At 39.4% G+C, this 19851-nt stretch overlaps 1 protein-coding gene across 1 annotated transcript in view; it reads left to right on the forward strand.

Annotated features, from left to right (window-relative positions):
* SMS (spermine synthase) overlaps positions 1 to 19851 on the forward strand; it is a 42979-nt gene that overhangs the window by 5995 nt on the left and 17133 nt on the right. The window contains exons 2-5 of the mRNA XM_014879729.2: positions 7262 to 7382; positions 14689 to 14782; positions 15528 to 15592; positions 18017 to 18192. Of these exons, the coding sequence (XP_014735215.1) occupies positions 7262 to 7382; positions 14689 to 14782; positions 15528 to 15592; positions 18017 to 18192 (456 nt within the window). The remainder of the gene's footprint in view (positions 1 to 7261; positions 7383 to 14688; positions 14783 to 15527; positions 15593 to 18016; positions 18193 to 19851) is intronic.

A 19851-nucleotide genomic window follows, 5' to 3' on the forward strand; every position in this document is an offset into this window, starting at 1 on the left:
GGTTTCTTCTAAGTGAATCTTGTATATGAAGAAGCAAGCAGATGTCAAGTTCAGTAAGCCTAAGATTATAGATGAAACTCATCAATAAAAGATTTGAGTACTTACCTATGTGGAGAGTTACTTTTAATTTGATGTTCTCTGGTGGGTGCTTTTTTGTCTGATGTATTAGAAATGCTAGGGCTTTGTTTTTTCCTGTGAGACAGATTTTGCTTTTGTGGCTGAAGCTGGCTGCAGTTAGCTGTAAAAACACATTAAGTATATTTGAACTTCTTGTGAGGGAATGGTACCTCAGATCCTTGTAGCTAAGTTTGACTGGTTCTGTCAAGCATTGGATTGTCTGAAGTGCTGAAACATCTGATTGCAGTGATAACGTACAGATGATAGGCTTATCTCCTTGCCTTATTGATTTATGGTATGTGAGCAAAATTTGCTGACTCCTAAACTATGATGTGTATGTGAAGACCATGTAAATAAGGATTAAACAAGACTCACATGTCTCTGGAGCTTGCAACTCTGTTATAAACCTTGGCTAAAGGTGTGTTTGCAAGTGCAGTTCAGGAATGGGTCTGTTTTGGTTGTTTCCTTAGCAGCCTCCATGCGTGTTGTGGGCTCAGTCTGTGCCTTTGTCTGGGCTGTTGTGAGCTGAGCCCTGCAGGTCTCTGGTCTAGTTGTGGCAGGCCTGGACTGAGAACTGGCCTGCTGAGTGTCAGAGCACAAATGGGGCTTGTCAGGAGGTGTTAATACAGGTATTAATAGCTTTCCATTTTTAGCAGTAAGGACTGCTATGAACTCATTCCCTGCTCTTGTTGGTTTCTAGTTTTGAAGATTAAAATGCTTTATGACTGGAACTCTGAAAATATAATTATCTGGTTCTCCAGCATGATGTCAAGTTTTCAGTGGCTGCTTGCTCAGACATGAAGGAACTGTCACCTGCAAAGGTGAAGGCTAACAGTGTGGGAGATGGGTTTTTTTAATGAGACTGTGGTTTGAGGCTGTAGACCAAATTCTTGCTGGAAATGAAGACTGCTTTTGACACATCAGTATTTCCCATTTCAGATACATTTCTCTGGCCATGCCTCTTAAATATCAAAATCCTTGAGAGGAAAGTATATAGGACAAGTACTATGCTTACTATTTTCCTAGAAGATGGTCAGATCATAGGTGATTACAGTGCCTTGAAAGATGTAAGGACCAGAAAAGCTGGTATTATTTGAACGTGCTGAAGTTCTGTTACCAAGTATGTTTTCTTCTCCACAGCTTTTTTTGTGTGGAAGGGCAAAGGTATTTCAACAGATACTAAAGTTTAAAATGTGAATAGTCTTTGTATGCTAGGTGGTGGACTTCAGTTGTTTTGCTGGGAGACAAATGGAGGTTGTTAAGGCATTGAAACTACATTTGTTGATACTAAGGCTCAAGTGGAGGCTTTTGTTGTTTTGGGGTTTTTTTGGAGTTACCAGAGAATTACTTTGTGATTTGTTGTGCACAGTTCCAGAAGATGAGCATTTAAAAAGTTAATGGTAGTAGGATGCCATATCATTACTCACTACAATTAGATGCCAGATATAGGAAAATACTTTTAAAGCGTATATTTAATTAAAAATAGAGAAATAACTTGTAAATGTCAGAGTGAAGGGGGGAGACTCTAATAGTGATTGAAAATATGATCCCTGATGTGCTTCCAGCATGGTATTCTAAAATTTTGTCAAAAGCTAATAAGGGAAAGCCCCTCTCACAGGTCTCTGTGGTGGACTCTCTTCAATTTTCCATAATACATTGTGCTGCAGGAATCATCATGAGTGAGCCTTCAGCTATTGATGAATTCGCAAGCAGAGGCACCCTGTGTTTGTGCAGTAAACTAGTTTTTTGATAGCCCAAATACAGCAAATCAAGTAGAGGAAGGGTTAAGGAATAACTTAGATTTAGTGTATTTATTCCATTATGGAAGTAGATGATTTCATAGACCTCTATTTGCTGAAAACTTGAGAACTTCTGTGGAATTCTCCCTTGAAAATGATTAGGGAGCTAATACAAAGGTGGTGGTAGTGCAGGGGAGGAGCGAGGATTGAATTCTCTTTTTTTGTAGCTGGGTATTAATACTTTGAGAGCTTATTCTGATCATGGTTGTTCCACCCACAATTTCCTGAAGGAATGCTTGGATGCACAGAGTAACTCCTGTTGGCTGTGGTGATCACATGGAAATGCCTGTAAGTTCATGCACTTGCTGATGTGACTGTGTCTGGATTTGCCTGTATTCGTATGTGGCTGGAAATACTTAAAAATAGGAGTGGGGGAGTTAGAAACCTTTGGAAAAGCAGCCTTCTCTCTTAACTTTGTGTAACACATAATGCAATAGTGAGTGCACTAGGAAGCTTGATTCTCTTTTCTCATGGATGAATAGTAGTCGATGACTATTTCTACCTGCTGCCCCCTTAAGCCTCATACCATACAAGATTTCTTGACTTCTGTGTCTAAGTCAATGTAATGAGGATGGTCCTCATGGGTGCAAATGGATTGAAAGGAGTACTTTTAGTATGATTTTTCTGCTTCCTGCTGTTTTCTTTTTTTGCAGAGCTGGCAAGGACAAAACAAAGGATTTTTCATGTGTGTATGTTCTGATGGGAGACTTTGAAACTGAATACACTGAAGGTGTGTGTTACTAAAGCCAGTTGTTATTAATTTGCATCTGTTAACGTGTCAGGAAAAAGCTGCCTGTTTTGTTCTGGGCAGTTCTGAAAGTAGGGGGTCTTGGAGGGGGTACTTCCCTTCTGGTGAGGTGTGGGGTTGTTTTGTTGTAGGAGGACAAGGTTCAGTTTAGGCGTCTGTTGGTATTCTGACCTTAGTTGAGCCTGCGATATTGCTGTGAAAACTTCTCTAGATAGGCTGTTTCAAACACCAGTGTGCTCTCCTCTCTCATTTTCCATGCAGGCAGATCCTTTTAACTAGGACAAAAGTAGTACAATTCTCAAGTTTTCTAGTTCTAAGAAAAAGATTGCTATGCAGGAGTTGATGACCAACTGATAACAAGTTATCTGCAAATTATTAAGTACTGATCTATCCTCTGATGCTCAATGGAGAGGGGGACCTAGGAGGAGGAGGCAGCTGTTAACTTTCCGTAACCTGTTGTGACTTTTAGCACTTTTAGTTTTTTATTTATGTTTTCTCAAGTGCTAAAGGTAATCTAGGACATAGAAAATACATGAGAGCTTGAAGCATCTCCTTGGCTCTGGATCTTTAAAGTTTATGAACAGTTTGCTCACTAAAAATTTCTGCTGCCCACCTCTTAATTCTGCAGTACTTTGGTGGTTAAGATTGAGATGCAATATGGTTTGGAAAAATGCCTTGGGTTAGTCTGTGAATGAGAGATTCCCTGTACACCTGTGAGCCTGAGGACACGATTTCCACTAAGGTGGTGGTGGAGGAGGCCACCAGTTTGACTGTGGTGGGCTGGGTGCCAGAGCAGTCAGGTGTGCAGCAGGTTGCAGGCACTCCCTCCTGCTGCTCTCCTTGAACTGCCCCGGACCTCAGGTGCCTAGAAATGAATCTCTCCTGTCAGCTTCTTCTGAAGCGTTCCCTTCATCATTTGTATGTGGTGCCCTCCCATCCTGTCGTTGTATTTCATTTTCCCGTGAGATTTTTGAAAAATTGGAGTTGATAGGAAGAGTGCCTGTGTGCAAGGATATCAGACTTGCAGAACACAAGGATTTATTACATTAAAACAACCTAAACAGCTCGGAACTGAAACAATATGCCAGCAGTTCAGGTTGCTGTTTACTATTAGCATATTTTGCATCTTAATTCCTGATGTATGCTAACTCTTTAATGTATTCTTCGTGAAGCACTTAGTTTGATTTTTCTTCACCTTTCTCTATTGAATATTTAGCTACCAAGTAAAAATTCATCAGATGCAGAATCATGTATAAGTGCTTTGATGTGTTCTATTGTTTTGGTTATGCTATATTCTCTCTTGTTAGAAGAAATGATTTGAAAATCAGGGTAAGAAAAGTTTGATGTTGGAAATGGGGTGATAATTTTGAAATGAGAATTAATCTGTTCCCATAGCTTATGGAAATTTTGTTAATCATAGGGCATGAAGAAGTCTTAAGCCAGAATATTTTTAGAGATACTGTCTCAATAGCAGATGACTCCAACACTGAGCTCGAGTATCAGGGTGGAACTAGCCAGTGTTGTGTATTAGGCCAGACTTGATGCTTATGGTGACTGGACTTTACTCTCATTTTCACAGATATACTGATTGCTTTGCTGTTCTAATTCAGAAGGATATCTGCAGCTGCTACAAGTCGTGTTTTCAGATGTGCTAGGGTTCAAAAACGTTCTGGCTAAACTGGGCATTAACTCTCCTGAAAAATACATATCTTTCAAATCCTGTACGTAGTGGATTTTGTTCCTGTTCTCTAAAGTTAAAACTCTGGGCATTTTTCATTCCTTCTGGCAAATAATTATCAAATGCCTAAACCAGTATTTTTTTACTTACTGTCTAGAGTTTGTTTCTTTTGTCCCTGAATAACCAAAAAAAGTAATGACTACTTGAATAAACATTTAGATGTAGATTCAAAGGTGTTCCTATCGTTTTAATCACCATTGTCCTATTTGCTTATCAATGCTTGATAAGAGCATATCTGAGCTTGGAGTGAGGTGGTGACAAGTGGATTTGGGTGAGAGATTTTGAGATTGCTAAAACTTCCTGATGCCTTCAAGCAACCACTCATGCCTCAAACATTTTGTAAAGAATCTCCAACTTGGGAGAAATAATTAGCCCCCCAAGGCAAATCTTGTGTGGTATAACTAAAAGGATACCTGGTGAAAGAGCAGGTTGTTGTTTTAATTTCCTAAAGTTAATATCATAATAGGGAGAGCTTAATCAAGTTCGTGGCTGGGTTTTTAGCAAAGAGCTCTGCGTCTGTGTGATGAGCTGTATGTGAGGGGTTGGAATGTTCATGAGGAGAAAAATACCAGCGATGATTTGCCCTGCAATGTTTGCCAAGGTGCACCTAGCAGGATTCCTTAAAGCTGTTGAAAACAGACTAAATGTGGTATGAATACTTAATTTCTTTCAGTCTGTTCAGCATCTCGTTGCTATCTTGCAGGAGCTGCAGAAGTGAAGTGCTTTGGGAGTTGGTTGGACACTAGTTCAACCTGGGTTTCATGTCGTTTTACTCTTGGCCTTGGGAGGGTGTGGCATGCATTAGTAAACAGTTCTTCGATGTGTTTGTGGGGATGACTTAAGAAGTAAGGGATGGAAATGGGCATTTGTTTTGAAGAAGCAAATGCTACTGAAAAAGTGGGGAATGCATGTCTGAAGTGACAAAAAATTTTGTGAATGTACTGGCATTGGAGCAGCTACTTTTCCAAAAAGGACTGATGCCTGCCAGGAGCTGCAAGTTCAAAGCAAGTGTTGCAAAGCCCCAGTGCAGGGCTGCAGAGGTTAGAACTAGTTTAGGAATTGTGGTTCATAGTTATGGCCCCGTTTATCTATTCTTTTGATGTCTGAAAAACATGTTGGTTTGATTGCTTGACCACTTACTACTACTGTAACCATGGCTACTGGGCAGAAAAGCTATGTACTCTGAGCCTTAATTATTGCCTGTGCCATGGTAGAACCTAGATAGGAAGTCTAAAATCTTACTGGTACAGATGATGCAGATTACAGGAAGATAGGGGAAGGAAGAAGCTTGATGGTGGTAGGAGACTGTGGTGCTTCATCAGTGGTGCTCCTGACTAAGAATGAGCCAGCAGTTAAATAATTCACTGTGGTCTAACAGAATTTGGTTTTATTGGTTCTATTTTCCTTTAGTTTGCAACATGGAGTTAATGAGTGAGATGTAGAAGGTGAAAAATAAATCTATCTCAGAACATGCATCTAGATCAGATAGTATGAACAATAAGCAAAGCTTTCCAACTTTGATTAAATATCCTTGACTACAGGGGAATTGACTTGCTCTTGACTTTGTGTTTGAAGAAAAGGAAATACTCTCAGTTACTTCAGTCTGTCTGGTCGAAACATTCAGGGGTAATTCAAGTCTGAGGTTTATAGATGGGCAAACATAAACTTCAAGCAATCAGATTTTTAGTTTAGCCTACTGTGGAGTTGGATAGAGATGATTGATGAACTTTGGTTTATTTGGTATGGATATCTTTTTCAGTTCTTTGTAGCTTCTACAACTCTTTAATCTTGGAAACTATTGCTTATTATGTCTGCAGGCTGCCTTTACTGGTTTCCAATGTATATGCATTTTGGGAGCAGGGTAAAACAAAGTATCTTGGGAATAACTCGTTAAGAAAGTCACAATGGGGAAGATTTGTATCTGTGCTGAAGCATTTGGTTGTGAGCTGTGCCTCCATACTGTGTCTGTGTCAGGTGATTTCTGTGGTAGAGATACTAAATCCTACTTACATTGTTGCCATATTGAGTGACTGTTCTGCAAAGTTCAGTTTTAGGAGCATTCTCCAGTTAGTCACCTTGTCAACTCAAAATAAATGGGCAAAACTTGCAATTTGTTTTTGAGACATCTATTTGAAGAAACTAAAATTGTTCATTAAAGCTATGTTGTAGGTAACAAAAACCCTACAAAACTGTACAGCAAACTTGAGACTTCTGAACTTAGCATATTCTGACTGAAGAAATACCTTTATGGACAATTTACCAGCTTGCTTCCGAAGGTAGTTGTACCAAAGTAATGACAGTTATTTCCAAGTGAGTTTTTGTGTACTCTTCTGAGGGATGTTTTCCATAATATCATGAAGATTTCAACTTGGGACCTGCCCTGGCCTGGATGTTAGAAAAAAGGATGTTTGTGTAGGGGTAGAGTGGACAGGTTAGTCTTTAAGGCCTTTGTAGTTATCCAGTATTACAGCTTAACATTATTTTGAGATTTCTTGTTAGTGCTGTGGTTTTTTTGGGGGATTGCTGTTTGTATGTTAAGTGATTTTAAAAGTAATTGTGAGTAAAGACTTGTGTGGATTGTGATGCAGTATGTGGTCAATAGTAGCTGTAATAAAAATACCCTCATTACATCCATAGTAGATAACCATTTTTGCTCAGGTGTGAGCAAATACCGTGCACTGAGAAATATCTCTGGGGAGATGAGGATGGGCAGAAGAGAAGATACATGAAAGTGTTCAAATGGTACTTAAAGAAAAATGAATCCAGGCTGCCAGGAAAAATATTCCAGCCTCTAAAAAATGGCAGAAGTAACTTGAGTGGAAAATCCTCACTGATTTTTTTTTTCTCTTAATCTTGCAGCTGATTGTAATGCCGTTCTTAAAGCTCTACAGCCCATTTTTCAGGAGCAGGGAATGACAGAAACAGTTCACAACTGGGAAGACCATGGTTATTTAGTAACCTACATTAAAAAAAATGGCAGGTAAGTGGATTTTCTTTTGGTTATGTCTCCACTGTACTTCTTTAAAATATTTTATTCTCCCTCTATTGGACCTCCTGTAGTGTTGACAGGACAAGCTATCCTTTTATCAGCCTTGTGTATGAAGTAGCTATGATAAAGCAGAATATTGTTTCTAATCTGGAGTACGTCATCTTGCAGTTTGGATATTGTAAGGTTGAACTGATCTGTCTGGTCTGTGCCATAGAATGGTGCCTTAGTCTCAGCACTAGTCTTCCAGATGCAGAACAGCTCAAGTCAGTTCAATGTATTTGTAATTTTACTGACCATTAAATATGTCCAAACATGTTGGAGCCTAACCTTAGCATGTGAACAATGACAGCTTTGTGTCTGTCTGTATTTACATGCTGTTATATGCTTCAAATTCTCAAGCATCTTCTGAAGTAATTAGCAGCATAAGGGTGATTGGTGTCATTAATGACACAAAAGCTGAGTTGTCTGGACAAACTGATAAACAAAACTACATTCACTTTATTTCCTGATGCTGCTTCACAGTGTGAGGGTTAGTTGATTATGGTATACATTAATCTGGTCTATTTATAAGTAACTACCATAATTTTATTGCACTTCATTTCTTTATAGTTTTTCAGTTACCTGTTCTTGACATAACTGTGGCAGTTGCTGCTTTGGGGTTGCTTGTATTTGCTGGATGGATTCTTTGTTTGGTTTGTTTCTGTTTGCTTGTTTGATCGGATTTTCTTGTGGGGAGTTTTTGGGACCCAAACTAAGGTAGCAAGTAAGTGGATATGAGTAGCTCTATGTTTATCATTCTCAGTTGTGCTCTAGGAAGTTTTTAGTATATTTCAGTTAGCTTTTCAAATGTGGCACTGACTTTTTATGCTCAAAATTGTTTTTTATACTTGATGTGCCTAGAAAAACCTGTTAGTTTTATCTTGCTTTTGTACAGCCTTGTTTATTCTGTCTTTAGTTATATGTGCTTTTATATTCTTCCTGAATAATTTGATCAACATTGCAGTTCTGGTAACATTTTGTCTCTGAGTTGGTGAAAAGTTAGCAAAGTTGGTAATTTTCTACTCTGATTCTATCCTTCCTCTCTATTGAGTTAAGCTTCCATGTACTTCTTGTACAAAGATAATATCAAGGTTCTACAAACTCTGAAGAATTAAAAGATAACATACCTAAATGTAAAAAGTTAGAAGATTAAAAGGTTGGGTATATTTGATTACATGGCCTCATGTTGGTTTGCTGCACTTCTTTGAGTGTTAGAGGGACATGAGATGTGAATTCCCAGATTGTGTTTTCTCTTGGCAAATTCATCTGATCATTCCTCTTAAAGTGACAGCTTCTTCTGAAGGAGCAGTCTGAGTTAAATTGCCCATCTTTTGATATGTTCCAGGAACTTATTATAAAGCAGTCTTTGTTTCCAGGAGATAAGTGGACTGGCACCTGGAAGCATTTCTGAGAACGGTTCTTATAAAATCCTAAGTTATAAAATCTGAGTTGATTGCTCTTGTTACACTGTCAACTGAACATGTGTGCAGGAGAACTTTCTATGAGTTTTGGGACCTCAGCAGTTTTGTTTCTCTTGGTTTTAGAATATGCCTGAATACTTTTTTTTTAAGGTAGCCCTAAACAGTATATTTCTGCTAGTGTAGCTTGTATTTCTGTTTGATGTAGTTTCAGTTACTTAAACAAATGAGGTTGTAAACCCATAAAACTCAACAGACTGGACAGTTAAAAAACCTTGCAAAACAAACATTTCACAAGTTGTAAGAATGAAGTGATGAGTGTATGGAGGATTTCAACTGACTAAATAGACTTTATTTTAATACCAGCAAGTTTGTGTGCATTTTTATCTTGGTACCCTAAATATCATACATTTTTAGTTAGTTGTGTCAGGTAATATTTTTATGCTAGGAAGAAAGTAGCCAGGGCATGCAGATTTTTTTTTTCCTCCTCTTTCCCTCAAAACAGTGAGTGTACTTAATTTCCAGCGGCAGCTTGTAGTAAAACTTGGAAAAAAAGAATTGTGATGGAGGGGTAAGTATGCCATAAGCAGCTCTTGTAAGGATAGCTGGCTTCAACTTGCCCTAGGAGAGATGAAGTGGATGCTGTGAGTAAGGATTTTGTGAGCATGTGCACACAAACATGTTTTTAGCCAGCCAAAGGTGACTGAGCTATTGCAAGACAGATGTGCAGTTGATGTAACAAACTGGGTACTAATCACTGGGAAAAATATTTGGAATGAGATAGCAAACTTTGGTTACAGACACTGTTTAGCAACATATTACTGAGATAACCCCATAGCCTGCAGGGTGCTCCGTGCTGCAGTCTGTGGAACTGTGGGCACTGCTGTGGACAAAACTCTGACAAAGCTACCGTGTGAACAGCCTCATGGAGGGCTGCACTGGTTGAACGAATTGGAGCTGATTTGGGGATTTAAGACATGCTTTCCTGTTGTCATTACCAAAGCAACAGATCCCTGTTCTCTTTTGTCAAAAGCTAAGCAAGCAAAAGTCATATGTGGCAACTCTACCTGGTCCATTTACTTTGTGATTTGTCCTGACAAAGAGCCTAATTGAGGGAGGTTCAGCTCAAGATTTACTAAGGGGCTATCAAGACAAGGGTCTGGAGTGGAGCAGGGAATGGCTCACTTGAGCCACTCAAGTTTTCTGAAGTGGTGGGGGTGGATGCATTCTTCTCTGCTTTGCCAGCCCCCTTGCCCAGACACTGCTAGGAGAACAGTAGCATGTGCCAGAGTGGAGCTCTGTCTCTTGTGTTTTGAGACCTCGGAATTCTTGTTTTTCTGAGCTGTGTATTTCTAGATTTCTTCTAGAATGGTTTGTAGGGTCACATTAAGGAGCAGGCTTAGTGTGAAAAGCCACTATTTTAGACTAAATAGTTAAAAGTTAGGTTTAAAACATGTGAAGCTTTTATCTTATTTAATGTATATGTGATTTTGTACAGAGTTTTAGTGCCCAGTATATTTCAACAGATTGAGAAGTGTTGATACATCTAAGTTAAGGAGAAAAACCAGTGACGCTAATCTTTGGAAGTTTCTATCTTCTGTTTTAATCTCATTACTGCTTGTGAGCAAGTAGCCTTTTATTATACTGCATAGAGCTATGAGAGTTTTTTTCCTTGTGCATCTATGCTCCTTTTGTCATATTCCACCCTGAAGTTCTTCAAAAACCCCCAAAACCTGAAATTTGAGTCATTGTTTCTACAGTTGAAGGGTCTCTTTTAGGAAAGCTTTGGCTTCCCTTATATGCATATCCATTTTTAACTTCAGTGTGTGAATTCTTGTTTAGAGAAGTATAATCCTACTGGCATTTGACTTCACTGTTAACAGCAGTGCAGGCTTTATCCTGTTGAATTTGGTTTGTATGTCACAGAGGTGCTGATGAATATGTTAACACTGTGAAGGGAAAGGGGAGTGTGTTTACTTTTTTCTTTGTCAGTCTTCTGCTAACCACTCTGTATGCTAGACAGCATATTTTAAAGAAGCAGGATGAACATTCCTCAGCTCTTTGTTTCAGGCTAAAATGTTGTAATTGCCTCTCGAGTGACCCAGAGTGTAAAAATGGACTGAAGAATAGGAAGCAGTTGGTAGGAATCAACAACAGCTACCATAGCAATTTTCATTGGTTTAATTTTCTTACTCTGTAAAAACAGAACTGGACTAATGGTATAATGAAGAAATGTGATTTCCTAGCTCCTTAAGGTCCCTCAAGTACTTTGTAATTAAGGTGAAGAAGACTTTTAAAAAGAGTATGTTTTAGTGAAACAATGTTTTGCTATTTTTTAAAATTTTACGTTTTTCTAGTTTAAACAAATTTTTATTTCTTCCCTCATTGAATAGTGTGACAGGTGATTCTTTTAGTGGCAAGCTGTTTTCGAAATACTTAAACGATTCTGTTTTATAGTGTTTCCAAGTTAGTCAGTAGGCTAAAAGCTTTGGTGGGTAAAGAGAAGTTTGTAGCTACCTGGCTTTCTATCCAGCTCTATTCTCTGGGTGTGGTGGTTTGGGAAATCCTTTCTTGGGTACATGGGATAGCAGTGTTTCATACTCCACACTACAAGTAACTAAGGTAGGATAGTACATTCTGGGTCAGAATATTTTGATCTCTGCTTCCTAGCTCTCTACTTTTTGATTTGTGCAGTTTGGAATTACTTGTTGACCTATGTTTTCTGATGTTCAGCTGCGAAGATTCAGCACTCAATAGAATTGTATCTGTAGCTGACACTTGTTTGCATACAAGCACAAAAAGCATGAGTACTGCCTTGGAGAATGTGATAGATATGCAGGTGGAGCAAGTGGAGCATTCTTACAGTGGATGCTGCTTTTCAGATACAGATTTCCTTGCCAAATGGCAAGGAAGAGGATACCTCCTCACTGAGCTGTCTTTTTTTTTTTCCCTCATGCTACTTTTATGCCATTACATGCAAGCACATACAGAAAGTGTGGCAGGTGGCTTGTTTTCTAAAACAGGTGTTTTAGTTTTCAGAAAGATGAAACAGGAAAGGCTTATTTTGAAGCAGACTTTATTTTTCCTCTCATTTGGATTCTAAAGTGATCTTTCCTGTATTTTCATAGGTAGAAAATGGAAACTATTCTCATTGTTTTAAAGAACTGTTTTCCACTTATTAGAAGAGCTGCTACTGATAAAAACTTATGTTCATGTATGTTCTGCCAAGTAGACAAATGTAAAGTTACAATAGCCAGCAGAGCCTTTGCTGTTTGCTGGCTGAAGCTAGTAACTCTTTTGTGAGTTCAGCTTTGGCCTACCACTACTGCCTTAATACTACTTAATACTGGACTGTTCACTTTGAGTACACTTATACTGTTGGCTATGTGCTTAAATCTTTACAGGTATTTTAGCTTATTTTCGGTGTCTGTTTTCATCCAGATAACTTATAGTCAAAGTATAACCAACCTGGACCTGTTGTATTGTTGAGAATTTTGAATTTCATTCAAGTTGGTTTTCTTTTACCATAAACTAGCTGAGAATATTGGCCAGAAACTTGGAACTTGAATTTTTGTCCTATTACAGAGCCTGCTGCCTGCCTTTCATCTCTTCCTCCTTGCCCCAGGTGTCAGGACCCTGCTGTTCTGCTGGAAGTGACAATTGAATGAAATGGATAGTTCTGCAGTGCTGTTGTCTCTGTATTCTAATGCTGTCATAGCACTTATCAATCTGAAGCTGTGTGGCTGTGCTTTCAGAGCAATGCTCCTCTGCTTCTCTTGCCTCCCACCTCAAAGCAGGGGCAGGAGCATCCCCTACTGAGGCTCTCATGGAGTCACAGGGGAAGTGAAGATATCAGCTGTCAAATCTTATGACAGCTATGTGATTCTTGTAGGAAATTAATGTAAAAGAGAACTCAAGTCACGGGGCAGTCAGTCTGTGCTTATTTGTGCCAACAACAACTCACAGAATATAAAAATAAATAGATAAAAAGTTTTTCTAACTGAAAATATTTCTGACACCATGCCAGTTTTCAGGGAATCAAATTACAGAGCTGTCTTATGAACTGCATATACATATTTCTGTCTGTATTGCCACAGCTCTGAGAGCCTGGACTTCACTCTTTCCACTGTGAATGTGAATGTCATGTCTAAAACGTGCTGGAGTCTCCAGTACTTCCATTTTCTATGTTCTTCTCTTTTGTCTTTATCTCCTTTAAAAAAATACCAAACCCTTATGTAAACAGAATCCTGGTAGGCTTTTGTGTTCCCTAACTAAAAACCTGAGTTGGAGGACACCTAGTGGGGAAGCTCTGGGATGGAGGGAGGTTGCTCCAAAGTGGTGACAGTCTGTGGGCTCTGGGTGTGCATGTGTGTAGTAAATGGAAATGTCTTTGCTTCCTGGGGGCAAGACCTGTCTGCAGAGTCTTGAGGGAAGACTCAGACTGCCCAGACCCATCCTCTGAAGAGAACTGGGTTACAGTAGTAACACATGAGATCTGCAGATCAATGCTGTTCCAAAACCAGCAAGGTGTTTTTATTCTTGAATTATCAGTTTCAGAATTTGACTGTTAGACAGTTACCAGAAGTTATCTTCAGATAACACAGAATATTCAGGGTTTTATCTCTGACTGCAGCTGAGGGCTGAAGGTCCCATCACCATGGGGGAGGTGGTGTTCCTATTGAGGCTGAATTTGCAAAAGAAGCTCTGGAAGAGACAAAAACGGTGGGAGTGGTGGGGAGATGGAAGGTCATGTAAACTTTGTCACAGCAAGAGTTGGTTTGTGTTTTCCTTTGGGGCTGAGTGGGGTGATAATAGCAGACAGGCAAAGAATGGAGCATTCAGAGAATGTTACACCTTCATCTGAGGTTTCTGTGTTGTACTAGTGCATTTCTATCCCTGAATGCCCTTCTTTCTTTCTTCAGCCATTCCTGTTCTTATCCCCTCTTCTGCTCTTCTTTCCCAGCGTGTATTTTTCTCCTCTGCTTCCTTTATGTAATCCCTTTGTAGCCTTTCTGTTTCTTTTTGTCTTCTCTCCTCCCTAGAATAGGAAGGATGTCTCTGCTACAATGTTTTGTGTCCTTCCCCACTACCCTTAGCTCTTGTTTTCTTCTTTGCAGGTTCTTGAAGATTCGGTGTTTGTTCACCTAATACACTTAGCATGGTGAAGCTTTGCTCTTAGTCCTCTAGTAAATATACAGTAGGAGTTTTGTTGACTTTGCATCTGTATTCATTGATGAGAGTTTGCTGCTGCAATTTCTTTGCCAGTCAAAGCTGTTGTTTGCTCCAGGATGCTTATTGTTTCTCACTTGCAGGTTTTTATTCAGCTTTGAATGTAATCAGTGTCTCTGAATAGTTACTCTACTAATTTTTTTTGTTGGGTTTTTAAAATAAATCAAATAACCAACCCCAACCACCTTGCCTGCAGAACAAAAGAGATACACCCCTAGAAGTGAAAAGGAAAATATAGGGGAAGGAAAGTGTCTATCTGTTTTCTTAAGGCTTGTTTTCAATTAAAAAGCCCAAACCAAACCAACACACCTGTTCCAGCAGGCCTTGTAGCCTAGCAAGCAGCATATTCTCATTGTACCATAGTTGCTGTGGCTTAAACACCCTGTTTCATTGCCTTGCTTCCTACTGACTTTATTAGTTGTGTAGTGATAGGCAAGTTCTTGCAACTTTGTTTGCTCTTCGTGACTAGCAGAGGAAGACTTGAGCTGTCACTGCCAACAGTTGCTGATGCTGGGGAAAAATATATTCATTCTGAATTTTAATATAACTTGTTTTAGATTTCCTTACTCTGACTTTTGATAATAAATTTGTTATCACTGTCTGTGTTGTAGTTTCGCCAATCTGAGAATTCACCCTCATGGGCTGGTGTTGGTGGATCTGCAGAGCTACAATGATGACATGAAAGGAAGAGAAGAAGTTGATCAGGTATGAGTGTTGCTTATCTTACTAGGATTACCTAACTGTATGGGGAGACCCTTTTTTTTCAGGTCTGTCGAAGTGTGTTGTGGCAAGAGATTAAAAATATTAAAGTCAGTTCAAACCTGGATGCTCACAGATGCGGAACAGTAGCACCTGTTGAAATTGCACACACATGTGACTGCATGAATGCACACACTTCTGCAAGTACTGGGCCTTGTGTTCTTTGTGAAAGTAAAGATACAGTAGTCTTGGTTAGGGTTTGGGTCTCTTCAGCTACCTAGGGCAGTGAGGGGAGGACATGAGATACTTACTCTGCAACCTGCTGTATTAGTGTGAGACTTCGTATTCTCTGTTCTGACAGATGGGGAGCTTCCATACTCAATCTCTTGCCTCATGGAGAAAAAACTTCATCTTCCTTGGCATGAAGGCTCTAGACATTGAATATTGTGGGGGAGGAGGCCTGCTGTAGCAGGAATGGAACTTTAAGGGCTTCTCATGTTCCCTCTTTGGCTGTGTTGTCCTGGAGAACAGCTAAATGCAGTGATGACAGCAGCTGAAATGTGCACATTCCTACTAGTAACAAGGCTGAGGAGGTTAGCTGGCTGTTACTCATGGGCTTCTAGTGTTACATTTCAAAGCCTTTTCATAGCGGGTGCTGTGTCTTATTGACTTCCAGGTAGATTGATTTAACAGATATTTTGTATTAAGTGCTGATCTACAAATTCTACCTCTCGTTTGCTATTTTTTGCAGCTTCTAAACAAAGTAGAAGAAAGAATGAAAGAATTGTTTCATGGTAACATAAAAAGGGTGAAACGGTAAGTTAGTACCTCTACCTCGGTATGTGGCTTGTCTGCAGAATTGTGAAAGATAATAAGCAAGTTATACTCTGTGTAATGCAGTAAATAGCCTGGAGTATGAAGGTATGGATGGGGTGTTTTTTTTAGTTTCTTGTGATAATTGTATGAAATAGTGAGAGAAAATGCACTGTGAAAGCAGGAGCAGACTGCTCTGAAAGGGCTAGGCAGCTAAAAGTGGCAGAGGAATAGGCCAGGGAATAAACTGTACCATATGGGTCACATCCCACAGCTCCTGGAGAAGGTGAGCTGATGATGACCAGGATCAGACCCAGCCCTGTGGCTGCCAGACTAGGCTGTAATACTGAGGCAGCTCTGAGCTGTAGGTAAGGATTGGCAAAAGACATGGGTAGGTGGGAGTAGAGCTGCAGTGCAGCTCTGGCACAGGGACCAGGGGTGAGGATTAGAGCTAAAATGGAGCTCAAGCTCATAGAAAAGACTTTGCCCTGACAAGGTTTCCTGCAGCTCTTACTCACATCTCTGCTTCTACTGTGCCTCATGGTGCTCACTGTGGGCATATATGGTTTGGGGACCTGCCAAGAAGATTAGATATGTTTTGTAGCAAATTTTTATAATTAAACTTAAGGAGGGAGACTTTGCAAGCCCTTTGTCAGTTTGGATTATTTAAATTCAAGGCTATGTGTTAAAACATAAGGGCTCAAATTGCAGCTCATGGCCTGGTGCTGAAATAACTTTCATACTGGCTGTGGCTTTTTGTCTTCACGGTGGCTGGCAATGACTGATACCTGGAAGCCAGGGAGCACTTACTATAGGCATGCACATGGTAGAAAGTGCAGCAGGTGCTTGAAGGAACATAAAAGTGAAAATGAGTCAAGAAAAGTAAGAAGCAAGTGTGAAATCAACAAGGCTCAGTAAATCCAAGGTGCAAACTACAAAATAGGAAAACAATTAAGCAGTACTATGGCAGAAAGTAGATCTGAACGTTATGAGAGACCACAAGTAAAACGGTAATAATTTGAAAAGTACTATTATACTTATGTATTATTTCTGTTTTATAGTTGTATGTAAAACAGAGTAATTATCTCGTTACATCAACCTGGTCAAGCCTCATGGAATGCGTGCAGTGTATGAGCATTGATTATTATCTTGCATCTGTGCTTATGGAGGACAATCTTTCTGAGGCTGTTTTGATGCTGAAATGATAGAGGGAGTTTTTGGAATCCTTGTGATAGGAATTTCTTGAACAGATCAGGCCAACATCTACCTGGAGTGGTCTAGATCTTTTGGTTCCCTTAGCACAGCAAGATGAACCTCCTAGAACAGTGCATCTGGCATTAGTCTTGTCACACGCTCCTCAATGTTTTTTTCTTTTTTTTTTTTTTTTGGGGGGGGGGTGTGTGTGTGTGTGTGTGTGTTTGTTTGTTGGGTTCTTTCTCTTCTCCATCGTTTTGGTGTAGCTGCACTAGGATGAATGTAGCCAGAGAAGCATTTCGTGCCTTTTTGTTGTTGTAAAGCAGGGTTGCTCTTGCTTCCACCATGTGCTGCCATCTAGCGGCTAGCTGGGGGTAGGAAGTGTTTCTGGAATGTCGATTGGGAATCACTGAGGAGTTTAGAAGAAGCTTGTCTGTGTCTGGTCTTCTGCTACAGCCTCCTGGAAAAAAAGCCCCTTGAATTCTTTCAGGTGTATGTGGGAGATCTGGTGAACTCTGTACCTGCATATTTTGTCTAAATGCAATCTCTTTGATTGTTTGCTGTAATTTCAAAGATAGTTTGTCTTTACAGGTAAAATACTGGTTTGAACCAAGGTGCATCTCTATGGAATTTATAAAAAAGCGTAAAACCCACAAACAAGAAACCCCAAACAATCTGTAATGCAGACTGTTGACTGATATAAAGAATTATGCTTAAGTACTGCAGGCTGACCCATCTCAGTTTGAAACACTGTAATAGTTCTTTTTTTGTTTCTCTATGTATTATATGTCTCAGTATAGCTTCAGAGTGAAATCCACTTAATCCTAGAGAAATGGTGTTCTTAGCTGAACTGAGATGGGAAGAGGTTTTGTCATGTCTTTTTTCCTGCATTCTGTTTTTGTATTGCATTAATTTCTAGTCATGAGCAGATTCTTCTACAGAGGCTCATACATTATGTCAATTCCATATCTTAGAATATAGAGAAATTCACAGGTACATTGTAGAAGTTGTACATAAAAAAGAACCATGTATATTATCTGTTCCTTAGCAAGTTATGTATATTTAACATATAACTGGTAGATTTCTTATATCTGTTAAGTGTTAAATGTGGCAAGTTTTCTTAGATGCCTCTTGTAAATATTATTTATTATGGTGAGTTTACAGTAAGTTTAAAGTGGATTTTTTAAAAGTAGACATTCCAAATTTTTGTAATTTTCTCATTATTTTTTCTAGGTTGCCAGCCATTTTGAGAGGAGGTGTCATTGATAGATACTGGCCCACAGCTGATGGGCGCCTGGTGGAGTATGACATAGATGAAGTTGTTTATGATGAAGATTCACCTTTTCAGAATATTAAAATTCTGCATTCCAAACAATTTGGGAATATTCTTATTCTCAGTGGGGATGTTAGTAAGTATCATCTCATTTAAGGATCTCTGGTGTGAATATGTCAGTAGTGTTGTTTTCTATTCTGCTATGGCAGTTTGAATAGATGTCTTAAGGGTCATGGTTCAGTGCTGGGAACTCTGTTTGTGCATGTACACGCATGTGTTCCTGTACATCAAGGATGTTAATCAGGCTGACCAGTGTAAAATCTAGAGTTAAAAAAAATAAGGTTGATTTTTCCAGAGTTAGTATCTTTGCTGCAGAAAGTGGCCTGGGAGAATAGAAGATGTTCTATAGCAGAGCTTGCTCTACTCCATTCTTCTATATGAGCTTTTCTCTGTTTGCTGCCAGTCCAACCTTCTGAGAGCTTCTCTTTGACAGAAAAACAAGCTACTTTATCAGTCTTCAAAAAACAATAGTTGTAAAGAAATAGGAAGTGGGACTTTGTGTGTGTGTGTGTATAATCCTGCTGCTGCCTTGATTCTCTAAGGGAATTCCCTGCTTAGTGAGGTGTAGGACAGCTGTATCTCAGAGCATTTAGCTGCTTTATTGGTGAACAGCTTTTGACTCTTGTTCAAAATACTAGAACTTGTAAATTAATCAAATTAGTGACCCAACCTTTATGTGAGGGTTTTTATATGTGATATTTTATACCTGCTGACCTTTGTATTTTTGAAAGTGAATTTAGGAGAAGGTGGGCTACTGTTCTTTAAAGCTAGAGACTGCTGGAAAATCTAGGCAATAAAAGCACTATGCTTTGTAAAATCTTAGTTCTTATGTTGTGTAAAGGACTGACTCTGGTAAATGAAGGATGTTGCTGCCCAGGGATAGAATACCTATCTTCATTCTACTGTCAGAGTAATTAAGAAATTGAAATACAGCTTTTTGAGATCATTGGAAGTAACTCCAACAATTCAATTTGATTTCTGTAACTGTCAGGAGGGCTTCAGTGCAGATGGCAGCTGAAAAGCACTTCTATTGAATTCATTAGCAAGGTATTTTCTAATCTAATGTAGTCGAAATCATCCAATTCGATATTCAGTACTTCTAGCCAGAAATTTTCATCAGAGTTTAATATGGAGATGAGATTTTGCTTGAGCATTATTGCAATGTGCCTTGTAGAAAGGGAAGTATGCCATTACTTATTTCCCTTCCATGGGATTTTGAAATAATGCTTCGTCTCATTTTGTTATTGTGCACTCATAAGTGAGGTGATGATTGCCAGCAGAGTGACAGGATATGCCACAATGTGTTGCTGCACAGAGCTTGGCCCTTGTAGTGCAGATCTGCTGTTGCAGCTTGTGGGTGTTACTGCCTGCTTGGAAGGTAATACTGGCAGCAGGCAAGCTGCAGAGCCCTTCAGCACCTGGATGTTAATGGTCATGTTTGTTTCTGTGCAGGGATCTGCTGGTGTGGGTCTAGGTTGCTCTTTCTAGCTGGGGTCCACAATGAATTTTCAAAAATTTCCAGATCTGTCTCTTGCAGGATGAATCTGAGATAAAGCCACTGAAGTATCAAGTGTGAACAAGTTATAAAGACCAATGGTTTTTCTCTGTTACTTTTTCCCTTGGCACACACCACTTCCCAATACTGAAGTGACCACTCTTGGGCTCATGTGGAGAGCTAGAGAAATCCTGGTGTGAGATTGTGAGAAGAATCTCATTACTTGGCCTGTCTGTGAGA

The sequence above is a fragment of the Sturnus vulgaris genome, chromosome 2 (genome assembly GCF_052056855.1).
Source record: "Sturnus vulgaris isolate bStuVul1 chromosome 2, bStuVul1.hap1, whole genome shotgun sequence".
Taxonomy (NCBI): Eukaryota; Metazoa; Chordata; class Aves; order Passeriformes; family Sturnidae; genus Sturnus; species Sturnus vulgaris.